Source organism: Nicotiana sylvestris, chromosome 3, assembly GCF_000393655.2.
Source record: "Nicotiana sylvestris chromosome 3, ASM39365v2, whole genome shotgun sequence".
Lineage (NCBI taxonomy): Eukaryota > Viridiplantae > Streptophyta > Magnoliopsida > Solanales > Solanaceae > Nicotiana > Nicotiana sylvestris.
Window position 1 is genome coordinate 201,568,495 of NC_091059.1, and position 22,837 is coordinate 201,591,331.

General features: G+C 36.6%; 1 protein-coding gene across 1 annotated transcript; it reads left to right on the forward strand.

The window, feature by feature from the left end:
- Nucleotides 1-789: 789 nt before the first annotated feature.
- LOC104249945 (root phototropism protein 3-like) lies at nt 790-5,477 on the forward strand. Its single transcript, XM_009806480.2, has 3 exons — nt 790-1,092; nt 1,371-1,888; nt 4,843-5,477. The coding sequence occupies exons 1-3, from the start codon at nt 876-878 to the stop codon at nt 5,398-5,400; spliced, it is 1,293 nt and encodes a 430-aa protein (XP_009804782.1). The 5' UTR covers nt 790-875; the 3' UTR covers nt 5,401-5,477.
- Nucleotides 5,478-22,837: the final 17,360 nt, after the last annotated feature.

Consider the following 22,837-nt stretch of genomic DNA (forward strand, 5'->3'; position numbering starts at 1 on the left):
AACAAAATTCATAAAACTCTCACATGAGAAAGGAAAATGACATGAACCTATGTATCTAAGTATTTCTTTTCAATAATCTCTCTGTCTTGCTCTCTGGTTTCATTTTACATGACATGTTTGATTGGATAACAAATTTAAGAAATAAAAGATTTTTGGTACTTATAATTTTAACATGCTATGATAATTATGCGACAATATAAGTATATTATATATTAAGGTTAAAATGAGAATATTAAAGTAAATTATTTCAAATATAATAAAAATTAATACCACCACTGTCCCAATTTATGTGGCAGAGCTCTGATTTCGAAAGTCAAACTTCTTAATTTTGACTGTAAATTCTAACATAAAATCTTTTGAAATAAAATTTATATATTTGAAAACTATGTATAAAATACTATAAGTCACAATAATTAACAATTCAAAATATCTAAAAGACGTATGAAAAAATTAGGGTCAAATAAAAACTCGTTCGACTCTCGAAATCCAAACTCAGCCACATAATTGGGACGGAGAAAATATATTTTTGTAAAACAAACTAAAAGAGAAAGCATTTCACATAAAAAAAACAGATGAAGTATTTCTTATCCCTCCCTTTCTACCTCTCACTCGTCACCCATGTTCAAGGCACTAAAGGTAAAGAACAATTCTGCACAAATCTCTATCAAACAAACCATCATCCAAGGGTATTCTTGTCAAAAACTAATAAAATCAACCTTGTCAACATTATGTGGTGGTGTCACCCCTAACAAATTTTTATCTACTAGAGGTAATAACCTCACGTAACAACAAGAAAAAAATCCCTGGTCAGAAATTTTCTTCATCTATATGAATTACCAGCTACTATTACTCCATTGTCCACATAAACTCTAAAAATGAAGAAGCTAACATTGCCGGAATCCATAAATTTTCCGGGCAAATCTACTCATTTCTCGGCCGAATGTTGGTTCGACGACACATGTATCCTCGACATGGACTACTTTGTCAAAACACTTTCCGGCATTAAAGCCAAAGGTGTTCGTCCTGAACTTATTGGCTCAATTATTACTCACTATGCTTCTAAATGGCTTCCTGACCTTTCTACTGGAGAAGGTATTTATAACAATTCTCACATGTACCTAGTCTAGTACATATTGTGATGTATGTCAAATAAGTATTACAGTACTACTTTTTATACATATATATTAATGTTGAACGCCGTTCATTCCTGATTTCGCCAGTTAGTACATGTAGCTCAATTTAATTCTGGTTTTGCAAGATACTTCAAAAGGTATTACTGCTAAAGATCCTTGCTAATACTGAAAGTATATGTTGCACTCTTTCTCCCTTCATCCATTTTTTGCGATGAATTTAGTTTATTTTTGCAACAGGTTCAGAAGTGTTAAGCCCAAAAAATTTCGAAGACTCACCGGAAAGTGTCACGGCGTTATGGATGAAAAAAAGGTTCTTTGTGGAAACTTTGGTAGGAATTCTGCCGCCGGAGAAAGATTCAATCCCTTGCAATTTCCTCTTGCGGCTGCTGAGGGTTGCCAACATGGTTCAGGTCGAACCCAGTTACAGAGCCGAGCTGGAGAAAAGGATATCGTGGCAACTTGACCAAGCTACTTTGAAAGAGCTAATGATTCCGTCATTTAGTCACACGTGTGGGACATTGCTAGATGTTGAGCTTGTTCTTAGGTTGGTTAAGAGGTTTATGAATTTGGATGAAGCTGTGAGAAGTGGAACAGCTCAAATTAAGGTAGCAAAACTTGTGGATAATTACTTAGCTGAAGCTGCTGTTGATGCAAACTTGACATTGTCGGAGTTTGTTGCTCTTGCTGGTGCATTTCCTGAACATGCTCGGGCTACAGATGATGGCTTGTACAGAGCTATTGACACATATCTCAAAGTAAGTACCAAATCTTCTTCCGCTTAGCCCTTAATTAATGACCATTAATTCTTTAATCACAACTTATTTTGGCTTTTTCTTACACCAACAAGAAACCCAGTATAATTTCATAAATGATCAGGTATAAGGAGAGTAGTGTGTACGCAGACCTTAATCTACCTTATAGATAGAATATTTTGGCTTTTTGGTGACTCTGGCAATTATAGCTGCATCCCAAAAATTTCTGTTATTAGTCGTTAGCACGGAACATGTAAGTCGCTATTTCTTGCTACGACATGCCATGTAAGAAGTTATTGTGGCTAAAATGTGTAGTCACGATTATTTTTTTTCATATTTAGCTAAGTGCGTTTTGTAGCTGTATATGCAAGAGCTGTAGTGACTTACTACTATATTAGTATAAATTGGTCACAAGAATTTTTCTTCCCAACCAAAAGTGCATGGTGGGGGAGGTGGGTTATTAGTTGTAAAAAAGGAAAAGGACCGATCGAGTAGCTATTTGGTTAGATTAGGTTACGAGTTTTGGCATTGTCCCTACTATGAGATTCCCAATGCCAAAAAGTCCAAGTAGAGAAGGTACAACAGTGCAAGTATTGTTGATATTTCTCCACACAAAACAGAAAGTCAGAACCACCACTGTTATCCTAAATTTGGCTTTTCTTGTGTCCGCTCATTACCTCTTTGGTAAAAGTATTGCCTGGAGTTTGAGGAGAAAAATGAAGCAATAATCTTCACTTGTTTTAGTAATTCTAATTTTAGAACGTCTCTATTGTTTCAGTCTATGTCATGAATCATGGAAGAAAATGTTTTCCTTTAAATTGTACAAGCCAAGTCGCGGAGATAAATTAGTGTTAATAGTTTGTTAGCGCTTAACTACACATTGTTTAGTACCTAAATGATATAGTACTGAAAATAAAGCTAATGTTTTGTGCACAAACGGATGTAAATAATTTTTACACTGTCTGTATGTTAAGTTGATCTACAATAACAAGTACTATATCAAATCTGATAAGGTATAACCTGCTATAACATATTAATAGCCTGTTTGGTCAAGCTTTTTTTTTTTTTTGGCCAAAAGCACTTTTGGCCAAAAATTGAGGTGTTTGGCCAAGCTTTTGGAAAGAAAAAAAGTGCTTTTGAGGAGAAGTAGAAGCAGTTTTGGAGAATCAGAAAAAAGTAGCTTCTCTCCAAAAGCACTTTTCTGATAAACACTTTTGAAAAAAAATAAAGTTAGAAGCAATTTTCAAAAGCTTGGCCAAACACTAATTACTGCTCAAAAGTGCTTTTCTAATTAATTAGCCAAATACAAACTATTCTCACCAAAAATACTTTTTTTAAACGGAAAAGGGCTAAATATGCCCCTCTACTTTCAAATATTGTTTACTCGTACCCTTCGTTATACTATTGGGCTATCTATACCCCTACCGTCATACTTTGGAACAAAAATACTCCTATTGTCATACTTTGGAACAAAAATACCACTATTGTCATACTTTGAAATAAAAATACCCCTATTTTGGATGGAGTGTCACGTGGCAACACAAGATTAAAACGACCCATTTTTTTACCCGATCCGTTTTTAAAAGAACCCACAACCCGACCCCTATTTTCATTTTTTTTCCAGTTTTTTTTTTTAAATTTCAGTTTTTAAAAAACAAAAATATTTTGTTAAAAATTAAAAAAAAAATCTGTTTTTACAAATTTGTTTTTCCAGTTTTTACAAAACAAAATTCTTTAAAAAACTGGAAAAAAAATATTTTTAAAAAATGAAAATATTTTGTTGAAAATAATGTTTTAAGATTTTAAAAAACGAAAATATTTTGTTAAAAAACGAAAAATATTTTTTTTTTCTGTTTTATCTCTTTTTATCCCCATATTTATACACATTAATTTTGCTATATTACCCAAAATTACCCCCCCCCCCCACACCCACCACTCTCTTCCTTCTTTTTTGTTTCATATGTTAAATAAAATTTCATATACCTTATAAAAAAATCCTTTATTTATAGAACCCAAAGAAGCTAAAACCCTTTACAAAAAAAAATTCAGTTTATAACAAAATATTTTCGTTTTTTAAAAACTGAAATTATTATTTTCAACAAAATATTTTCGCTTTTGAAAAATATTTTTTTTTTCATTTTTTCATTTTTTTAAAAGAATTTTATTTTATAAAAACTGGAAAAATAAATTTGTAAAAATAGAACATTAATTTTGCTATATTACCCAAAATTACCCCCCCCCCCCCACACCCACCACTCTCTTCCTTCTTTTTCGTTTCATATGTTAAATAAAATTTCATATACCTTATAAAAAAATCCTTTATTTATAGAACCCAAAGAAGCTAAAACCCTTTACAAAAAAAAAATTCAGTTTATAACAAAATATTTTCGTTTTTTAAAAACTGAAAACATTATTTTCAAGAAAATATTTTCGCTTTTGAAAAATATTTTTTTCTTCATTTTTTCAGTTTTTTAAAAGAATTTTGTTTTGTAAAAACTGGAAAAATAAATTTGTAAAAATAGAATTTTTTTGTTTTGTTTTTTAGCAAAATATTTTTGTTTTTTTAAAACTAATTTTTTTAAAAAAAAACTAGAAAAAAATGAAAATAGCGGTCGGGTTGTGGGTTTTTTAAAAACGGATCAGGTAAAAAAAGAAATGGGTCGCTTTAATTTGGTGTTGCCACGTGGCACTCCATCCAAAATAGGAGTATTTTTGTTTCAAAGTATGACAATAAAGGTATTTTTGTTCCAAAGTATGACGGTAGGGGTATGGATAGCCCAATAGTATAACGAAGAGTACATGTAAACAATATTTGAAAGTAGAGGGGTATATTTAGCCCTTTACCATTTTTTAAAAGTATTTTTGAGAAAAACACTTCTCAAAATAAGCTGATTTTAGAAGTTTTGGCCAAACGGGCTATAAGTTGTACTGATACTGCAAATTATTTATATCGACAGGCGCATCCCGGGGTGACGAAACAAGAAAGGAAAGGTCTATGTAGATTGATTGATAGCAGAAAGCTATCGCCAGAGGCATCTCTACATGCAGCACAAAATGAACGTTTGCCTGTGCGAGCAGTAATTCAAGTATTGTTATCCGAACAAACCAAGCTCAACAATAACAAGCAGCAAATTGATTGGAGTGGTTCCTTTATAAGTGGCACCCGAAGCCCCAACGCGGGGATTAATGATCAGCCTCCAGCTCGGTGTATGTCAAAGCGCGAAATGAACGTTCAGCAGATGGAGATAAAGAGGCTAAAAGAAGATGTTCTTAGGCTACAGAGTCAGTGTATGGCAATGCAAGCACAGATTGAGAAGTTACAAGAAAAGAAAAGAGGTAGCAGTTTTTTCAGTTGGAAGAAGATTATTGTACCTTCGTTAGTGAAGCATGATAAATTTGGAGAGGTTGATAGAGAAACTGATGTGGGATTTATTGGAAGACAAACTCCTGTGGATATGAAGACTAGGCTTGTTCGAGGCAGAGCTCCTAACAAGTGGAGGAAATCTTTGTCCTGAGAAGAGAAAATTTTAGTGTTGAATTTGGAATAGGTGCAGGTTATCAATCAATGCAAAACTAAAACTAATTATTGTCACACCTCTTTTTTCCGTCCCCGCGAGGGGTGAAAGAGTTTTTTCCAATTAAAGGACAATCGAAACGGGATTTGTTTATTTATTTCAGAGTCGCCACTTGGGAGATTTAGGGTGTCCCAAGTCACCAATTTTAATCCCGAATCGAGGAAAAGAATGACTCTGTATTACAGTCTGCGAACCAGAAATCCGGATAAGGAATTCTGTTAACCCGGGAGAAGGTGTTAGGCATTCCCGAGTTCCGTGGTTCTAGCACGGTCGCTCAACTGTTATATTCGGCTTGATTATCTGATTTTATACAAATATGAACTTATGTGCAAATTTTATCTTTTTACCGCTTTCATAATTGTTATTATTATTTTTACAAGAATGTGAACATCGTTTAAAAACATGTCTTTGGATTGCGTCACATAAAATGCACCCGCGATCCGGAACGTATTTTTATTCAATGTTTTAGGATTTGGATTTGGGTCGCATAAATGCGCACCCGAGTTTAGGGATGTATTATTATTAAAATCGTGCCTAAAGCGATTAGCGTATTATTATTTCTGGGTAAGACCGTGGAATTTTGCCAAACAGTCCATCCCGAAGTCTAAGCAATTTTAAAACAAATATTTACCGAGGGCCCCGCAATTTTTATATTTTTATTCGGCGAGGCTCATCTCAGTCTTATTTTTTAAGGAATTTGCAACGTCATGGACATGCATCTCGGACTACGTCACAATCAATGTACCCGTGATTGGAGACACATTTCGATTCCGTTGAGATTTGGATTTGGGTCACATAAATGTGCACCCGAGTTTTAAGAAGGTAAGATTAATTAAATCGCGCCTAAAGAGTCTAACGTGTTATTATCTGTGGGGAAGGCGATGAAATTCACTAAACAGTCCATCCCGAATTCTAAATATTCAATTAAACATTTATTGAGGGCCCCACAATTGGTGCGTTTTATTGGGCGAGGCTCATCTCATTTATTTTTAAAGGACAGTCCTAAAATGCCTACATTTTTCTCTATTAAATTTGTCTCTACAAAATAAAAGAGAAAATGTCTTAATTTATTTACATGCTTGAGTTGTTATAGATGGATTTCGAATATGATTCATAAAATCTGAAAATGAGGCAAACAGGACAGTCCGTTGCCAATGCGGGCTCAGACCCAACGTGTATGGCATAAACTAGACCTGTGTCATCTTATTCACATGTTACTACCTAGTTACATTATACTAGGCATGTTCACAGTCTGCCAAATTAAAAAAAACTTAGCAATCTAATTTTAATTCTAAACCATTTACATGCTGAAATTAACCAATAGTATTTAACTAAACAATATTCCTACAAGTTCCAAAATGGTCTATTCGCTTGATGAACTAACGTGCTTTTTGAGACATGGTAATCATCCAACACTAACGAATTAACTAGACGAAGTTACTACACCATTTATTTATTTTTAGGCAATATATAGATAGTTCGTCCGTTAAGCTATCGTCAGATGTTCCACTATATATATTAAACAGCTACATGATTCTGATTAGAGTAAGCTAAATAATTTATATATACAAATAAAATTCAGAATATAATTAAAATAAATTTAGAACTTCAACTCTTCATTTTCGTATACATGCTTCATGTTTCAGTTTACAATAATCAATGTGTCAGTTATGTACCTGATATTGGAAGCAAAAGAAAAGTGAGATCAGCAGAAATTCAGTAGCATACAACAACAACGACACCCAGCAACCAGCAATGGGAAACCAGTGAAGGATTTTAAAACTCAAGATAAAAATCCAGAAACACCAACAACAATCAACGGACAGAAGTCAAGGGAATCTTTTCAGATTTGAAAGACTAATTAATGTTCAACCCTTAATTTCTGAATCCGCATATCAGAATATTTAAATTGTATATCAGGTGTATACTATTCTTCTCTTGAATTTCCAGAATGTTTTTCTTTTTATTTTTGGAATCTTAGTATTTTCGAAATTTTTCTCTCTTTTAAAATTCAGCTCCCCTTTTTTCTCTCTCCCTATCTCTTTTTTCTTTCTTCTCCAAAAATCTGATCAAGTCCCCCCCTTTATTACCATCTTTAAGCATATTTTAAACATAAAAACTCACTATCTTCCCACTAATCCCCCTTTTAATCTCACTACCTAATGTTTTGTCCCCCATTATATTAAACAATTATATCAACCCCACCCCATTACATCTTGTCCCCCATGCTTAACATAAAGAATTATATTATTCCCCACTAATTTATGTCTTGTCCCCCATTATATTAAATAATTGTTCAAATGCTCAATTCCAAAAATACCCCTCCGACCTTACTAAAATTACCATTTTACCCCTGAATGTACTGCAAATTACCAAACTACCCCCATCAGCTATCACCAATTCACCTAATCAATTTCAACCAAAATACAGCAAATATGACCAATTTCTAAATAATTTTCAACAACAAATCTCATGAACACATTGAATCATACAACTTCAAATTAATGAGAATAAGTTAACCATATTGGGAACCAATCCTGGTTAACTTAGACAAAAAATGAATGAGCAAAGAGACAAAAATATCAACAACAAAATACATGATTCAAACTAAATCAACAAATCAAAAACCAAAACAAACTCAAATTAAATTACTGGATTAAAATGAACTTCAAACAAAGAATGAACATGCATTAAATCCATATTAAATAACAAACATGACGGATTCAAATGATTAAACCAACATATTTCCCTATTACAACTAAATTCTTTTAGACAAATAAAAAACAAAACCGAAGAAGAAACAATTATGAATTTAAACTTGAATCTAACAACATTAACAATTTCTGAAAAATACATAAAACACATGAAACAAACTGAAGAAATAATTAATTAAATTTCAATTTGAATCTAACGACATTAATCTAACACTTTCACATGAACAAACCGAAAAAATTAACAAAACGACAAACACAAACAAAAGAAAAATCAAACATTTACCGATTTTAGATTCGAGAATATCAAAAACAAAATACGGAAAAAAGTGAAACTCAAAACCCACTAACCGGATCGAAACGACGAAGAACTTGAATGAGAACAAATCTGTCCGAAAAGGATTATCGCACCAAGACTGCCAACGACCTAACGGATCTTGAATTCAACGACAAACTCACCTTCCTTTTAACCTTGACGAACTCAAAACAACGATCGATGACCTCGACCAAAACTCCAATAAACGAAATGGTGGCAGCAAAACAACTGCTCGTCATGGCAGCAACAACGCAGCAGAAGCAAGCGATGGACATTGCAGGCGGTCGTTTGGACGTGAGGGAGATGCTGGAAAAGCTGAAGAAACGGCGAGACAGCAGCTACGTTTGCTGGGGTCGCTGGTTGTCGACTGAAGAAGAAGAAACAGTGGCGATGGGGTTTGGTTTCGAACCAACTGCTTGGCGGGGCTGGAGGCAGCAGGAAGCAGAAGAAAACGCAGCAGCAGCAGGGTGTGTTTGGACGTAGCGGGTGAAGCAGAAGCAGTCGAGGCAGCTCAACGAAAGCGAACTCAATGGAGGAGAAAACGCAGCAGCAGTCATGGGTGTCGAGCAAGCTTCGAGCTTGACGAAGAAGATGAAGCAATGGCAGCGAGGTCGTTTGGTGTGGCTATGGAGGTTCGACGACTAGTTTGTGTGTGTGTGTTGAGGGTGTTGGAGGTGTGAGGGTGATGGCAACCGGGCAGCCATGGATGGCTTGTTTGGAGCTTGAAGAAGAAGAAAGAAAAAGAGGGGGAGGGGTGGCGGATGGGTAGTGTTTTAGGTTTTGGTTTTTTAGGTTTTTTTTTGGTTTTTTGTTTTGTTTTGTGTAAGATAGGGGGGTGTTGGGTATTTGGGTTATGGACCGGGTCTACCCGGTTTGAAATGGACCGGGTCATGGGGAAGGTTGGGTATTTTTTTGGGCTTGTGGCTTGAATTTGAAGAAGAGCCCAATTCCGATTTTCTTTATATTTTTGCTCTCTTTTCTTCTTTTATTTTTCTAAAACTAAATTCTAAAAATCCTTAAATTATTATTAAGTTATAAAAGCGCAAATTAACTCCCAATAACAATTAATGCACAATTAATTAATAATTAAGCATAAAATTGTACATTTGGACATTAAATGCTAAAAATGCAAAAGATGCCTATTTTTGTAATTTTCATTTTTTGTAAAACAAACTTAATTACTAACAATTGTAGAATTAAATCCTACATGCAAAATGCGACATATTTTTGTATTTTTATTAATTTAAACAAATAAGCATGCAGAGACAAAAATACAAATAATTATACAAAAATACCACAAAAATACAAAAATTGCACACAAAAGGAAAATTGTTTTATTTTGAATTTTTTGGGAGTAATTCTCTCATAGGGCAAAAATCACGTGCTTACAGCTGCCCCTCTTTGCCCGAAGACACGAAGGGTTTTCGTGCAAAGATAAAGTGAGCGATTTTTGCCCATCCGAGTACTCCGTGTGAAGCATTTTTTGAAAAAAAAGTTTAACCGAACCTTTTCTTCAAAGGTTTCCTACATATCCCTGGCTAAAAGGGAATCAGGTTAATGTAGATCGGGAAGTTTTGGTAGCTGGAACTACTGTGGGACTGCAATGTTGCTGCTGTTGCATGCTACTTTTACTGTTTGCTGACCTCCTTATTACACCATGCTTAAAAGAAAAATCAAGAAGTTAGGCTAGACTACGGATTACAATATCCCATCTATCTTCCATTTGTTCTTGATGCCTTGTTTTCTTGTCGGCTTGCGTCGATTCCGGTGCTTCTTTCTTCCGAGAACTGACGGGGGTGACACCGACCTTTTGCTACTCTGAATACCAATTCTCACTGTCTGGTTCGGTCCGCTGGGGATATGGCTTTCTTCATTAAGCTTTGTTATGCTGGGCATAATTCAATTTTCACAGGCCGTTTCTTTCAAGATGCGTCTTTTATTCCTTTTGACTCATGCGCTTGATTTTGCGCTGGGATCTCTTGTTGAAACCTTCCGCTTTCCGGTGCTGGGGATTTTTATTGTTTCCCGCTTGGGATTCCTGTTGGATTCTTCTGCTTTACTGACTTGCAATGTATTCCTCTATTATATGGGTGGGCTCCCAACTTCAACCAACAACTTTGAAAATAAATTCGTCATTCCTCTCTTCATGCGGGCTCCTGACTTCATCAAACTTTGAAAATAAAATGTCATTCCTTTCTTTAAGCTGGCGAGATTTCAAAAACTTTTTAAAAAATAAAACACCTTTCCTTTCTTCAGGCGGGCTCCTGACTTCAACGTCAACTTTGAAAATAAAATGCCATTCCTTTCTTTAGGCTGGCGAGATTTCAACAACTTTTAAAAATAAAACGCCTTTCCTCTCTTCAGGCGGGCTCCTGACGTCAACAACAACTTTGAAAATAAAATGCCATTTCTTTCTTTAGGCTGGCGAGATTTCAACAACTTTTAAAATAAAACGCCATTCTGTTCTTCAGGGGGGGGCTCCTGACTTCAACAACAACTTCGAAAATGACATGCCATTCCTTTCTTTAGGCTGGCGAGATTTCAAAAATAAAACGTCTTTCCTCTCTTCAGGCGGGCACCTGACTTCATCAATAACTTTGAAAATAAAATGTCATTCCTTTCTTTAGGCTGGCGAGATTTCAACAACTTTTTTTAAAAATAAAAACGCCTTTCCTCTCTTCAGGCGGACTCCTGACTTCAACAACTTTAAAAATAAAAATGCCATTCCTTTCTTTAGGCTGGCAAGATTTTAACAATTTTTAAAAATAAAACACCTTTCCTTTCTTCAGGCGGGCTCCTGACTTCAACAACAGCTTTGAAAATAAAATGCCATTCCTTTCTTTAGGATGGCGAGATTTCAACAACTTTTAAAAATAAAACGCCTTTCCTCTCTTCAGGCGGGTTCCTGACTTCAACAACAACTTTGAAAATAAAATGCCATTCCTTTCTTCAGGTGGGCTCCTGACTTCAACAACAACTTTGAAAATAAAATGCCATTCCTTTCTTTAGGCTGGCGAGATTTCAACAACTTTTAAAATAAAATGCCATTCTGTTCTTCAGGGGGCTCCTGACTTCAACAACAACTTTGAAAATAAAATGTCATTCCTTTCTTTAGGCTGGCGAGATTTCAATAAATAAAACGCCTTTCTGTTCTTCAGGCGGGCTCCTGACTTCAACAACAACTTTGAAAATAAAATGTCATTCCTTTCTTTAGGCTGGCGAGATTTCAACAACTTTTAAAAATAAAACGTCTTTCCTCTCTTCAGGCGGGCTCCTGACTTCAACAACAACTTTGAAAATAAAATGTCATTTCTTTCTTCAGGCGGGCTCCTGACTTCAACAACAACTTTGAAAATAAAATGCTATTCCTTTCTTTAGGCTGGCGAGATTTCAACAACTTTTAAAATAAAACGCCATTCTGTTCTTCAGGGGGCTCCTGACTTCAACAACAACTTTGAAAATAAAATGTCATTCCTTTCTTTATGCTGGCGAGATTTCAATAAATAAAACGCCTTTCTGTTCTTCAGGGGGGCTCCTGACTTCAACAACAACTTTGAAAATAAAATGTCATTCCTTTCTTTAGGCTGGCGTGATTTCAACAACTTTTAAAAATAAAACGCCTTTCCTCTCTTCAGGCGGGCTCCTGACTTCAACAACAACTTTGAAAATAAAATGCCATTTCTTTCTTCAGGCGGGCTCCTGACTTCAACAACAACTTTGAAAATAAAATGTCATTCCTTTCTTTAGGCTGGCGAGATTTCAACAACTTTTAAAATAAAACGTCATTCTGTTCTTCAGGGGGGCTCCTGACTTCAACAACAACTTTGAAAATAAAATGTCATTCCTTTATTTAGGCTGGCGAGATTTCAATAAATAAAACGCCTTTTTGTTCTTCAGGGGGCTCCTGACTTCAACAACAACTTTGAAAATAAAATGTCATTCCTTTCTTTAGGCTGGCGAGATTTCAATAAATAAAATGTCTTTCCTCTCTTCAGGCGGGCTCCTGACTTCAACAACAACTTTGAAAATAAAATGTCGTTCCTTTCTTCAGGCTGACGAGATTTCAACAACTTTTAAAAATGAAACGTCTTTCCTCTCTTCAGGCGGGCTCCTGACTTCATCAACAACTTTGAAAATAAAATGCCATTCCTCTCTTCAGGCGGGCTCCTGACCTCAACAACAACTTTGAAAATAAAGTGTCATTCCTTCTTTTAGGTTGGCGAGATTTAAACAACTTTTAAAAATAAAACGCCTTTACTCTCTTCAGGCGGGCTCCTGACTTCAACAACAACTTTGAAAAATAAAACGCCTTTCCTTTCTTTAGGCTGGCGAGATTTCAACAACTTTTAAAAATGAAACGTCTTTCCTCTCTTCAGGCGGGCTCCTGATTTCAACAACAACTTTGAAAATAAAATCCTATTTGAGGGCGGATGAACCCAATTTCTTCAACTTAAATGCAAAGACTGAAATGTATTAACTTCAAAACTTGAAATTTAAATTGCCATTCTACAGGTGGGCTCCTGACTTCTTCAACTTAAAATTTAACAACCTCCGTTCTACAGGCGGGCTCCTGACTTTAACAATTTCTTAAATTTTAACACCTCCATTCTCCAGGCGGGCTCCTGACTTCAACTCTAATACTTTAAAAATAAATCAAGCTCCTTTCGAGCTTTGGAGGAAGATTCATCGGACTAAGATTTGATATCTCAGGAGAATATTTCATCAGACTAGGACTTTTATCCTAGGAGGAAAATGTAAAGATCAAAGGTTTGAGAAACTTACCTTTGTAATTCCTTCTTTTCTTTTCTTTTTCCCTTGCACTGCTTTGTTCATGTTTCAACTCTCAAGAAATTTTTTTTTATCAGTTTTTAAAATGGTGGCCGATTTGTGGCCTTGCTGGGGATGATTTTCTCCTTTAAAAGCTCGTGTTGTCTTTCCCCGAGACTGCTGGGGATAACACTGCTGGGGAATTATTTACTTACCTGTTGGGGAATAATATTATTTGGGAGTCTCCTTTCTTCTCCTTTTCTCCAAAGCTACTTCCTTCAAAACTTTTCTCTCTCAACATTGTTGGGGATAAAATGTTATCAGCCGGGGATAACGCTGTTGAGGATAACACTGCTGGGAGATTTTGATTCCTTCAAAACTAGTGCTTCACTCTTCTGAAGGCTGATGGGAATGATACTGGCCTTTTGCTTTTTCCGAGCACAAGTTTCATCCTTTTGTTCTGTCCGCTGGGGAACAACTTCCTTTATTAAAACTTGTTATGCTGGGGGTAAAACTGGTTCAAAGACCACTTCCCTTGAGACTGGTGCTATCTTTATTCTTCCCCGAATGGGTATCTGACTTCCAGAAAATTTTCTAAATGAAAGGAAAATTTTCTGCCCCAGTTTGACAATCTCTCTTATGGCATGTCTTTCGCCCATCAATGCCATTTCCTTTTAAGATTCGACTGTGGTGGTTGGTTGTGATACTCCTACTGGGGATGGATTTTCCCTTTCTCCTTCCCTGCTCTGCGTTCCAAAAACTTGCTGGGGACGATATTATTTGCTGGGAATGATCCCTTTCTGCTGGGGATATCCCTCTTCTTTTGTGGCATAGTTCGGAAACTGTCATTTTTCCGACCTTTTAGTCTCGCATGAATTTCCCAAATCATGCTCATTGCTCTCCTTGATTTGTCCACGAGCCTTGGCCTTGAGGTTTAATAACCTTTGATTTTGGCAAGGATATCCCTCTTGACACTCGTGAATCCTTTTGTCAATCTCCCTTTGCTGGGGATATCTTTCTTGACACTGGCCTCGCGCTTGTTCCTTCCTGACTTAGACCATTTGGATCTTCTAATCAGATCTGGTCTTGCCTAATTGAAAAGCTGATGGCAGATTTTGAAGTCATTTCTCACTTGTTCTGACCAAACAGACTCTACTGGGGAATTTTCTATGAAAGGAGAAAGATGAACAAAAAGGGAACCGAATAAAAGACAAAGGAAAATGATGACTCTTTAACAAGAGAAACTATAAATAAAAACCTATCAAACGCAGATACCAACTATAATGGTCATGACATGCGCATGTGGCCTATCCTCTGCCGTCAATCGTCTTTCAAGATCTTCGCTTGGCGATTCCCCATCTGATTCTCAATCTTATTCGACTTGTAGTTCCCGAAGGGTTTTCACTATCAAGCCTCTCTCATTTTGGTTTTCTCTCAGCTTTCATCGCCTTATGGTGTCCGTGAAGATTTTCACCGATAAGACTCTCTCATTTGTATCACTTTGGAGTGTTGCCGATATGACTCTCTCTGCTGGGGATTAGAGTCCTTTCTGCTGTGGATCAGAGTGTTATGTTCATCGATAAGACTCTCGTTTGTCTGACTTGGCATCTTTTGAAGACTGATCAGAAGGTCTTTCTTTGGACCGTAATGTGGGTTTTGGACAGGCTAGAAAGAAAGGGTATTAAAGGCTCAAAAACAAATCAATTTGAGGTTCAAAATTACAACCTTCAGAACCATATTTGTTTACAACAAGCGCAACCCTTGTCCCAATTTCTTGCTTGGGGATTATTTATTTATTTTTTTAATTTTTATTACACCATGACCGAACCGTGAGGCGTCTACGTATCCTCTTTGAGGAATCAGGTCGAACGTAGTTCCCAATTCCTCTCTTTTCTTCTGACTTTCTTTTGTTTTCGTTATCATTTTTCTTTTTTTTTCATTTCTCCTTTCTCTTTTGTCATTTTGTTGTTTTCTTTTCTTTCCTTTTTTTTCTTTTCTTTTTCTTTACCTTCCATGCTCGTATTTTCTAGTCGTTGCTACTGATTCCGAACGAGGGGTACGAAAGAAAAACAAATAACGCTCAAAAGGGGTAACGAAGGATAAAGTGTTTAGGTAGCAGAACAAAATGCCTTCGTCATTCCAGTCTTCAAAACATCCCAAGTGTAAACAACACAAAGATTTGTAGCCTCTTCTGAGGGAGCTGGACTTGACAATTATATTCACACATTTGCTTTTTCATTTGTCATTTCTAAAGCACCGTCGGGCGACACTCTCACCCTCATTATCATGAAAGGCGAATCTTGCTTTTAACGGTTTTCTTTGTGTTTTACTTGCCCTAGTTCCGTATGACTCGAGCTCCGAATAATCTCAAACCGTCCTTATTTCCTTTAAATGTTCTGGTCACCTTTCGGGGGTTTTATGATTAACTTTTAAGATTAGTCCCAAACTGTGTGCGCATGTCATGTCACTAGAATCGGCGCTGAACAAAAATGATAAAAGGACTAAACAAAAAGATGACTGAAAATAACAAAAGACCGGATTTTGCATTAGACTACCGGTGAAATGGTTTGAATAACAAAACAAACAAAAACAAACCAGAATAAAATCCTAAAAAAACCTGGACAAAACTTAAACAAACCGCTATGACAAAATGGAAAGATAAGAAAGTTTGACACAAGACAATATCCGAATTACAACCCTAATAATCTGGACAACAGAAATGACAACAAAATAAGCCACCAAAAGCTTCTCTCTTGCTAACCAAGGAACGGAGCGTCCTCCCACTCTGTCAAACCTGGCATCTTAGCCATTGAGCTTCGCATCAGTATTGCCCAGACCATTACCAACTTCAATATCATCAACCTCGGTCAACAAATTCCCAATAGGATTCGAGTGCTTCTGTCATCAGGCCTCATCCCCATAAAGTGTGCATCATGATGTACAGGTAAAGGATTCTGCGCGATATTCTGGGTGTCATTGTCTTAGGTTACAATCAGGGTTTCCTGGATCTATGTTTCCGGCTTACCACAAACCAACCACCTTAACTTTCTTTGCGATTCAAAACAGAACAGGTTAGAATGGACTCAGTCAGTCCTCATTATTAACAATATCTTTTTCCCTTTTTTTCATTTTTTTGTTGTGGTCGAATCTTATGGAGATTGCCTACGTATCATGACCCCGCATGAATCAGACCTTGCGTAGTTCGGCCAAAATGAAAGGTAACAACAATGAAACATTTTTTTTTCTTTATCAATTTTCATAATAAACAAACTGGGTTTCAAAGGTTTAAAGATGACTTAAAAACTCGAAAATCAAACAACCCACATATTCTAATCAAAAGATTTACAAACTCAAAAATAAAAGGCCAGCTCCCTTTCTCCGTTTGACAAATGCAACCAAACGGTTATTTTTTTTGCAAATGTTGCCCCTTCCAAATTTCACATGAATTTTGAGGTCGGGGAGGATTATTTTATGACACTTTACAAACTTGTCCGTTCTTTTACGAAAATAGCCTTTCGACAACTGAAAGATACTCTAAGGCTATTTCGGCAAGAACGGTTTAAGACGCGGTCGAAGCTGGCTCGGCTTACTTTTGACTAAAAATCCAAACGGTATTCACCTGACCGCTGACTCTTTATTTTTTTTCAAATTACAATAAAAACCTGGTGTTGCAAAACGGCCCTTCAGCACCTCGGGGACGAAGATTTTTAAGGTTGTGTGGGTCAACTGGACCAAAATCCTAAAAAAAAATGACCCAAGGTGGCTATTTATACAAAGTCAGGTCTCCGACGTCCCTTTCGAGAACATTCGGCTATTTTTGACAAAAACAGCATCACTCGACTTATTTATGACAAAATTAAAATTTTGACATGTTTTTATTTATTTATTTATTTATTTGTTTGTTTTTGGCTATTTTAGCAAAAAAAAAAGGGAGGTTGGACCCGATGAGGGTTGCCTACGTATCTCACATCCGGTGAGAATCAAACCCGCGTAGTTCGGGAAATTAACTAAACTATTTTAAACTTTATTTTTTCATTCATTTTTGGCAGCAAATATCAAAACCACTTTCAAAGCACGACTCTTTTCCTTTTCGATTTTGGGCATTTTCATAAAAATAAAAATAAAAACTATTTAAAAAATAAGACCCTTTTTTTTTCATTTTCATTTTCATTTTCCATGGTCAGACAAACTATTTTCCTTTTCTATTTTTTGAAAACAAGACAGAACAACGATTTTTTTTTCTATTTTTCCTTTGCTTTTAGTAAAACAAATTAATACAACATTTTTTTTATTATTTTCTCAAAATTTTGGCAGAGTTCGACGGTATTTGGGCATTGGGATTTTCAAAAATAAACAATTAACTCCCTAACCGCTATTTCTTTTTCTCTTTTTTTTTTTTCAATTTCACAATATTCCTAATATTCAAAAACCGGTCAGCATGCGGACGCGAGACAAATAAATGCACGGAAAACAAATAGGATGCATCAGGATGGTCTTTTCATATCAAGTTGCTAGTCGACGGACCCAACCCCTGTGTTGAGTCCCCTAAGTCAAATGCAATGTGATGCAAATAAGTGTTCCTACTAGGGATCCGGCATGAAGTCACGTTATTCTATGTTCAAAACCTAGGTCGGTGTTCTAGACAGTGTACCCGAGCGGACAACTCGAGTTGAGGAAGGAGCTCCTTTCCGGGAACCAAAAGGCCAGCCGACTTAGAAACTTTTTGAGCCTCTTTTATTTAGAGTATGACACTAATAGAATAGGGAGTCTTAACCAGTAAGCACATCCCTGGAGGTAAGGAGAGAAGGTTTCGGCACAATTTATATGTATAGTTCAAATAATATCAAAGCAGTAAAAAGCATCATTTTGCACATTTAGGCCAAAACATGTAATAAGATCAAATAATAAATAAAGTCAAATATAACAATTCATCTAAGCTCAAATTTCTAACCCTGAACCAGTGGTTCTGGGTTTATTCCCCAGCAGAGTCGCCAGAGCTGTCACACCTCCTTTTTCCGTCCCCGCGAGGGGTGAAGGAGTTTTTTCCAATTAAAGGACAATCGAAACGGGATTTGTTTATTTATTTCAGAGTCGCCACTTGGGAGATTTAGGGTGTCCCAAGTCACCAATTTTAATCCCGAATCGAGGAAAAGAATGACTCTGTATTACAGTCTGCGAACCAGAAATCCGGATAAGGAATTCTGTTAACCCGGGAGAAGGTGTTAGGCATTCCCGAGTTCCGTGGTTCTAGCACGGTCGCTCAACTGTTATATTCGGCTTGATTATCTGATTTTATACAAATATGAACTTATGTGCAAATTTTATCTTTTTACCGCTTTCATAATTGTTATTATTATTTTTACAAGAATGTGAACATCGTTTAAAAACATGTCTTTGGATTGCGTCACATAAAATGCACCCGCGATCCGGAACGTATTTTTATTCAATGTTTTAGGATTTGGATTTGGGTCGCATAAATGCGCACCCATGTTTAAGAATGTATTATTATTAAATCGTGCCTAAAGCGATTAGCATATTATTATTTACCCCCACCCCATTACATCTTGTCCCCCCCATGCTTAACATAAAGAATTACATTATTTCCCCACTAATTTATGTCTTGTCCCCTATTATATTAAATAATTGTTCAAATGCTCAATTCCAAAAATACCCCTCCGTCCTTACTGAAATCACCATTTTACCCCTGAATGTACTGCAAATTACCAAACTACCCCCATCAGCTATCACCAATTCACCTAATCAATTTCAACCAAAATACAGCAAATATGACCAATTTCTAAATAATTTTCAACAACAAATCTCATGAACACATTGAATCATACAGCTTCAAATTAATGGGAATAAGTTAACCATATTGGGAACCAATCCTGGTTAACTTAGACCAAAAATGAATGAGCAAAGAGACAACAATATCAACAACAAAATACATGATTCAAACTAAATCAACAAATCAAAAACCAAAACAAACTCAAATTAAATTACTGGATTAAAATGAACTTCAAACAAAGAATGAACATGCATTAAATCCATATTAAATAACAAACATGACGGATTCAAATGATTAAACCAACATATTTCCCTATTACAACTAAATTCTTTTAGACAAATAAAAAACAAAACCGAAGAAGAAACAATTATGAATTTAAACTTGAATCTAACAATATTAACAATTTCTGAAAAATACATAAAACACATGAAACAAACTAAAGAAATAATTAATTAAATTTCAATTTGAATCTAACGACATTAAACTAACAATTTCACATGAACAAACCGAAAAAATTAACAAAACGACAAATACGAACAAAATAAAAATCAAACATTTACCGATTTTAGATTCAAAAATATCAAAAACAAAATACGAACAAAAGTGAAACTCAAAACTCACTAACCGGATCGAAACGACGAAGAACTTGAATGAGAACAAATCTGTCCGAAAAGGATTATCGCACCAAGACTGCCAACGACCTAACGGATCTTGAATTCAGCGACAAACTCACCTTCTTTTTAACCTTGACGAACTCAAAACAACGATCGATGACCTTGACCAAAACTCGAATAAACGAAATGGTGGCAGCAAAACAGCTGAAACAAAACAGCTGCTCGTCGTGGCAGTAACAACGCAGCAGAAGCAAGCGATGGACGTTGCAGGCGGTCGTTTGGACGTGAGGGAGCTGCTGGAAAAGCTGAAGAAACGGCGAGACAACAGCTACGTTTGCTGGGGTCGCTGGTTGTCGACTGAAGAAGAAGAAACAGTGGCGATGGGGTTTGGTTTCGAACCAACTGCTTGGCGGGGCTGGAGGCAGCAGGAAGCAGAAGAAAACGCAGCAGCAGCAGGGTGTGTTTGGACGTAGCGGGTGAAGCAGAAGCAGTCGCGGCAGCTCAACGAAAGCGAGCTCAATGGAGGAGAAAATATAGCAGCAGCCATGGGTGTCGAGCAAGCTTCGAGCTTGACGAAGAAGATGAAGCAATGGCAGCAGGGTCGTTTGGTATGGCTATAGAGGTTCGACGACTAGTGTGTGTGTGTGTGTTGAGGGTGTTGGTGGTGTGAGGGTGATGGCAACCGGGAAGCCATGGATGGCTTGTTTGGAGCTTGAAGAAGAAGAAAGAAAAAGAGGGGGGGTGGCGGATGGGTAGTGTTTTCGGTTTTGGTTTTTTAGGGTTTTTTTGGTTTTTTGTTTTGTTTTGTGTAAGATAGGGGGTGTTGGGTATTTGGGTTATGGACCGGGTCGACCCGGTTTGAAATGGACCGGGTCATGGGGAAGGTTGGGTATTCTTTTGGGCTTGTGGCTTGAATTTGAAGAAGAGCCCAATTCCGATTTTCTTTATATTTTTGCTCTCTTTTCTTCTTTTATTTTTCTAAAACTAAATTCTAAAAATCCTTAAATTATTATTAAGTTATAAAAGCGCAAATTAACTCCCAATAACAATTAACGCACAATTAAGTAATAATTAAGCATAAAATTGTACATTTGGACATTAAATGCTAAAAATGTAAAAGATGCCTATTTTTGTAATTTTCAATTTTTGTATAACAAACTTAATTACTAACAATTGTAGAATTAAATCCTACTTGCAAAATGTGACATATTTTTGTATTTTTATTAATTTAAACAAATAAGCATGCACAGACAAAAATACAAATAATTATACAAAAATACCACAAAAATACAAAAATTGCACACAAAAGGAAAATTATTTTATTTTGAATTTTTTGGGAGTAATTCTCTCATAGGGCAAAAATCACATGCTTACAATTATTACTACTAAGATTCATAAGCTTAGTCATTGTTTTTTCTTCCTATCTAGACGGGGGACCGGGGGGGGTACTATTGTATTTATATTAATAAAGATATGTGTATCTGAATTTTCTCTTTTGTCAAAGGGATAACAATTTATTATACGGGTAAAACCGGGCTCATGGTACACCCCGGTCTCCGATATGATACCAAGGGATCGAAATCGAGGCAAAGGTCTCATCGAGTCAGAATCCATGGGCATGACGCCCACCCTCGAGAATATCGGGGTCATGGTTCGGGATCGGTCCTAGCCTTGAATGACTTCGAAGAACATTGTCGGGAAATCAAGCACGACCAACGAAAGGCCGTAATATCCGTGACCGGCCAGACATCACGACAGGGATCTCGGCACGTATCGATGAAGAACAGGCAATCAATTAATTAGAAGATTTTTTACCCTTTATAGAGTTGTAGTAGGACTCCCCAACTATATAAAATGGGTCTGATAATTCATGATACACATGGTAACACGCATTCCAAAGCAATATATTATATTCTACCGTTATCAAAGCTCTTTTTCTTGTTCATCAATACTGGTCACTGTGATCCCGGATAGAGGGTGAACGTTACACTAAGGCTAAGATCATTCTCGTCGCGTGGTTTGAATTTACTATACCTTTACTTGTTCATTCTAATTCAATTTATCGTTTTGTATCAAATTAGTCCGCGTATCCTTCAAACTACTTACAAATTTAATTGTTATCCGATTTTAAGAGTAAGCAGTTTGGCGCCCACCGTGGGGCTAAGGATAATAGTGGTAATTTGATACAAATTCTCATAACACACCCTATTTTACACTTGTTCTTTGGAGTGTCTTCAGTTTCAGGTTAAAGTTTGAAATGTCGAACTCCCAGTCTGCCCCTCTCAACGTGGATGCTGAGTCCGACCACCATGGAGAGAATAACGATGTAGCACCCGGTAACGAGGTGTCCCCCGTCGATCTCATTGGAGTTCCACCCCATCGACACTAGCTCGCATGTGGCTATCAATGCAAATTTGCCCACCGATTCTGAGAACAGCGTCCGCAAGGAAGTCCGATCGATTGACCAAAATACGCACAACAGTGAGGGTGATAAGATCAACTTGTGGATGATCTTCGAAATGTTATAGGCTTAACAGGAAGCGATAGCCCAGTTACAGAACCAAAGCCGCGCGCCAAGTAGAATTGAGACTGAGCCATCCCAGGAAATCACCCACAGAAATGAACCAGTCATGGAGAGGCCGAATGAAAATGAATTAGGGACCAACCTCGAGATCATAAAGATGCTCGAGAGCTGACAAAACGGGTAGAATCGGGAGAAAAGAAAATTTAACCCAATGACCAAAAGGATGAAACCTACAATTCCAGGGTATACTAAATCCTAGGAGCACCACCAATATTAAAAGGTCTGGATTCTAAGAAGTTTGTTCAAAAACCTTTTCCTTTGAGCGCAGATCCGAAGCCGATCCCTAAGAAGTTCCACATGCCTGAGATTCCTAGGTACAACGGAACAACCGACCTAAATGAGCATGTGACCTTCTACACGTGCACCATCAAAGGGAACGACTTGGATGATGATGAGATCGAGTCTGTCCTGCTGAAAAAGTTCGGGGAAACTCTGTCAAAGAGAGCTATGATATGGTATCACAACCTACCTCCTAATTCTATTGACTCGTTTATGCTTGCAGATTCCTTCGTAAAAGTACACGTCGGCTATTAAGGTCGAGACCAGGAAGTCAGACCTTTTTAAAGTGAAACAGAGGGATAATAAGATGCTCAGAGA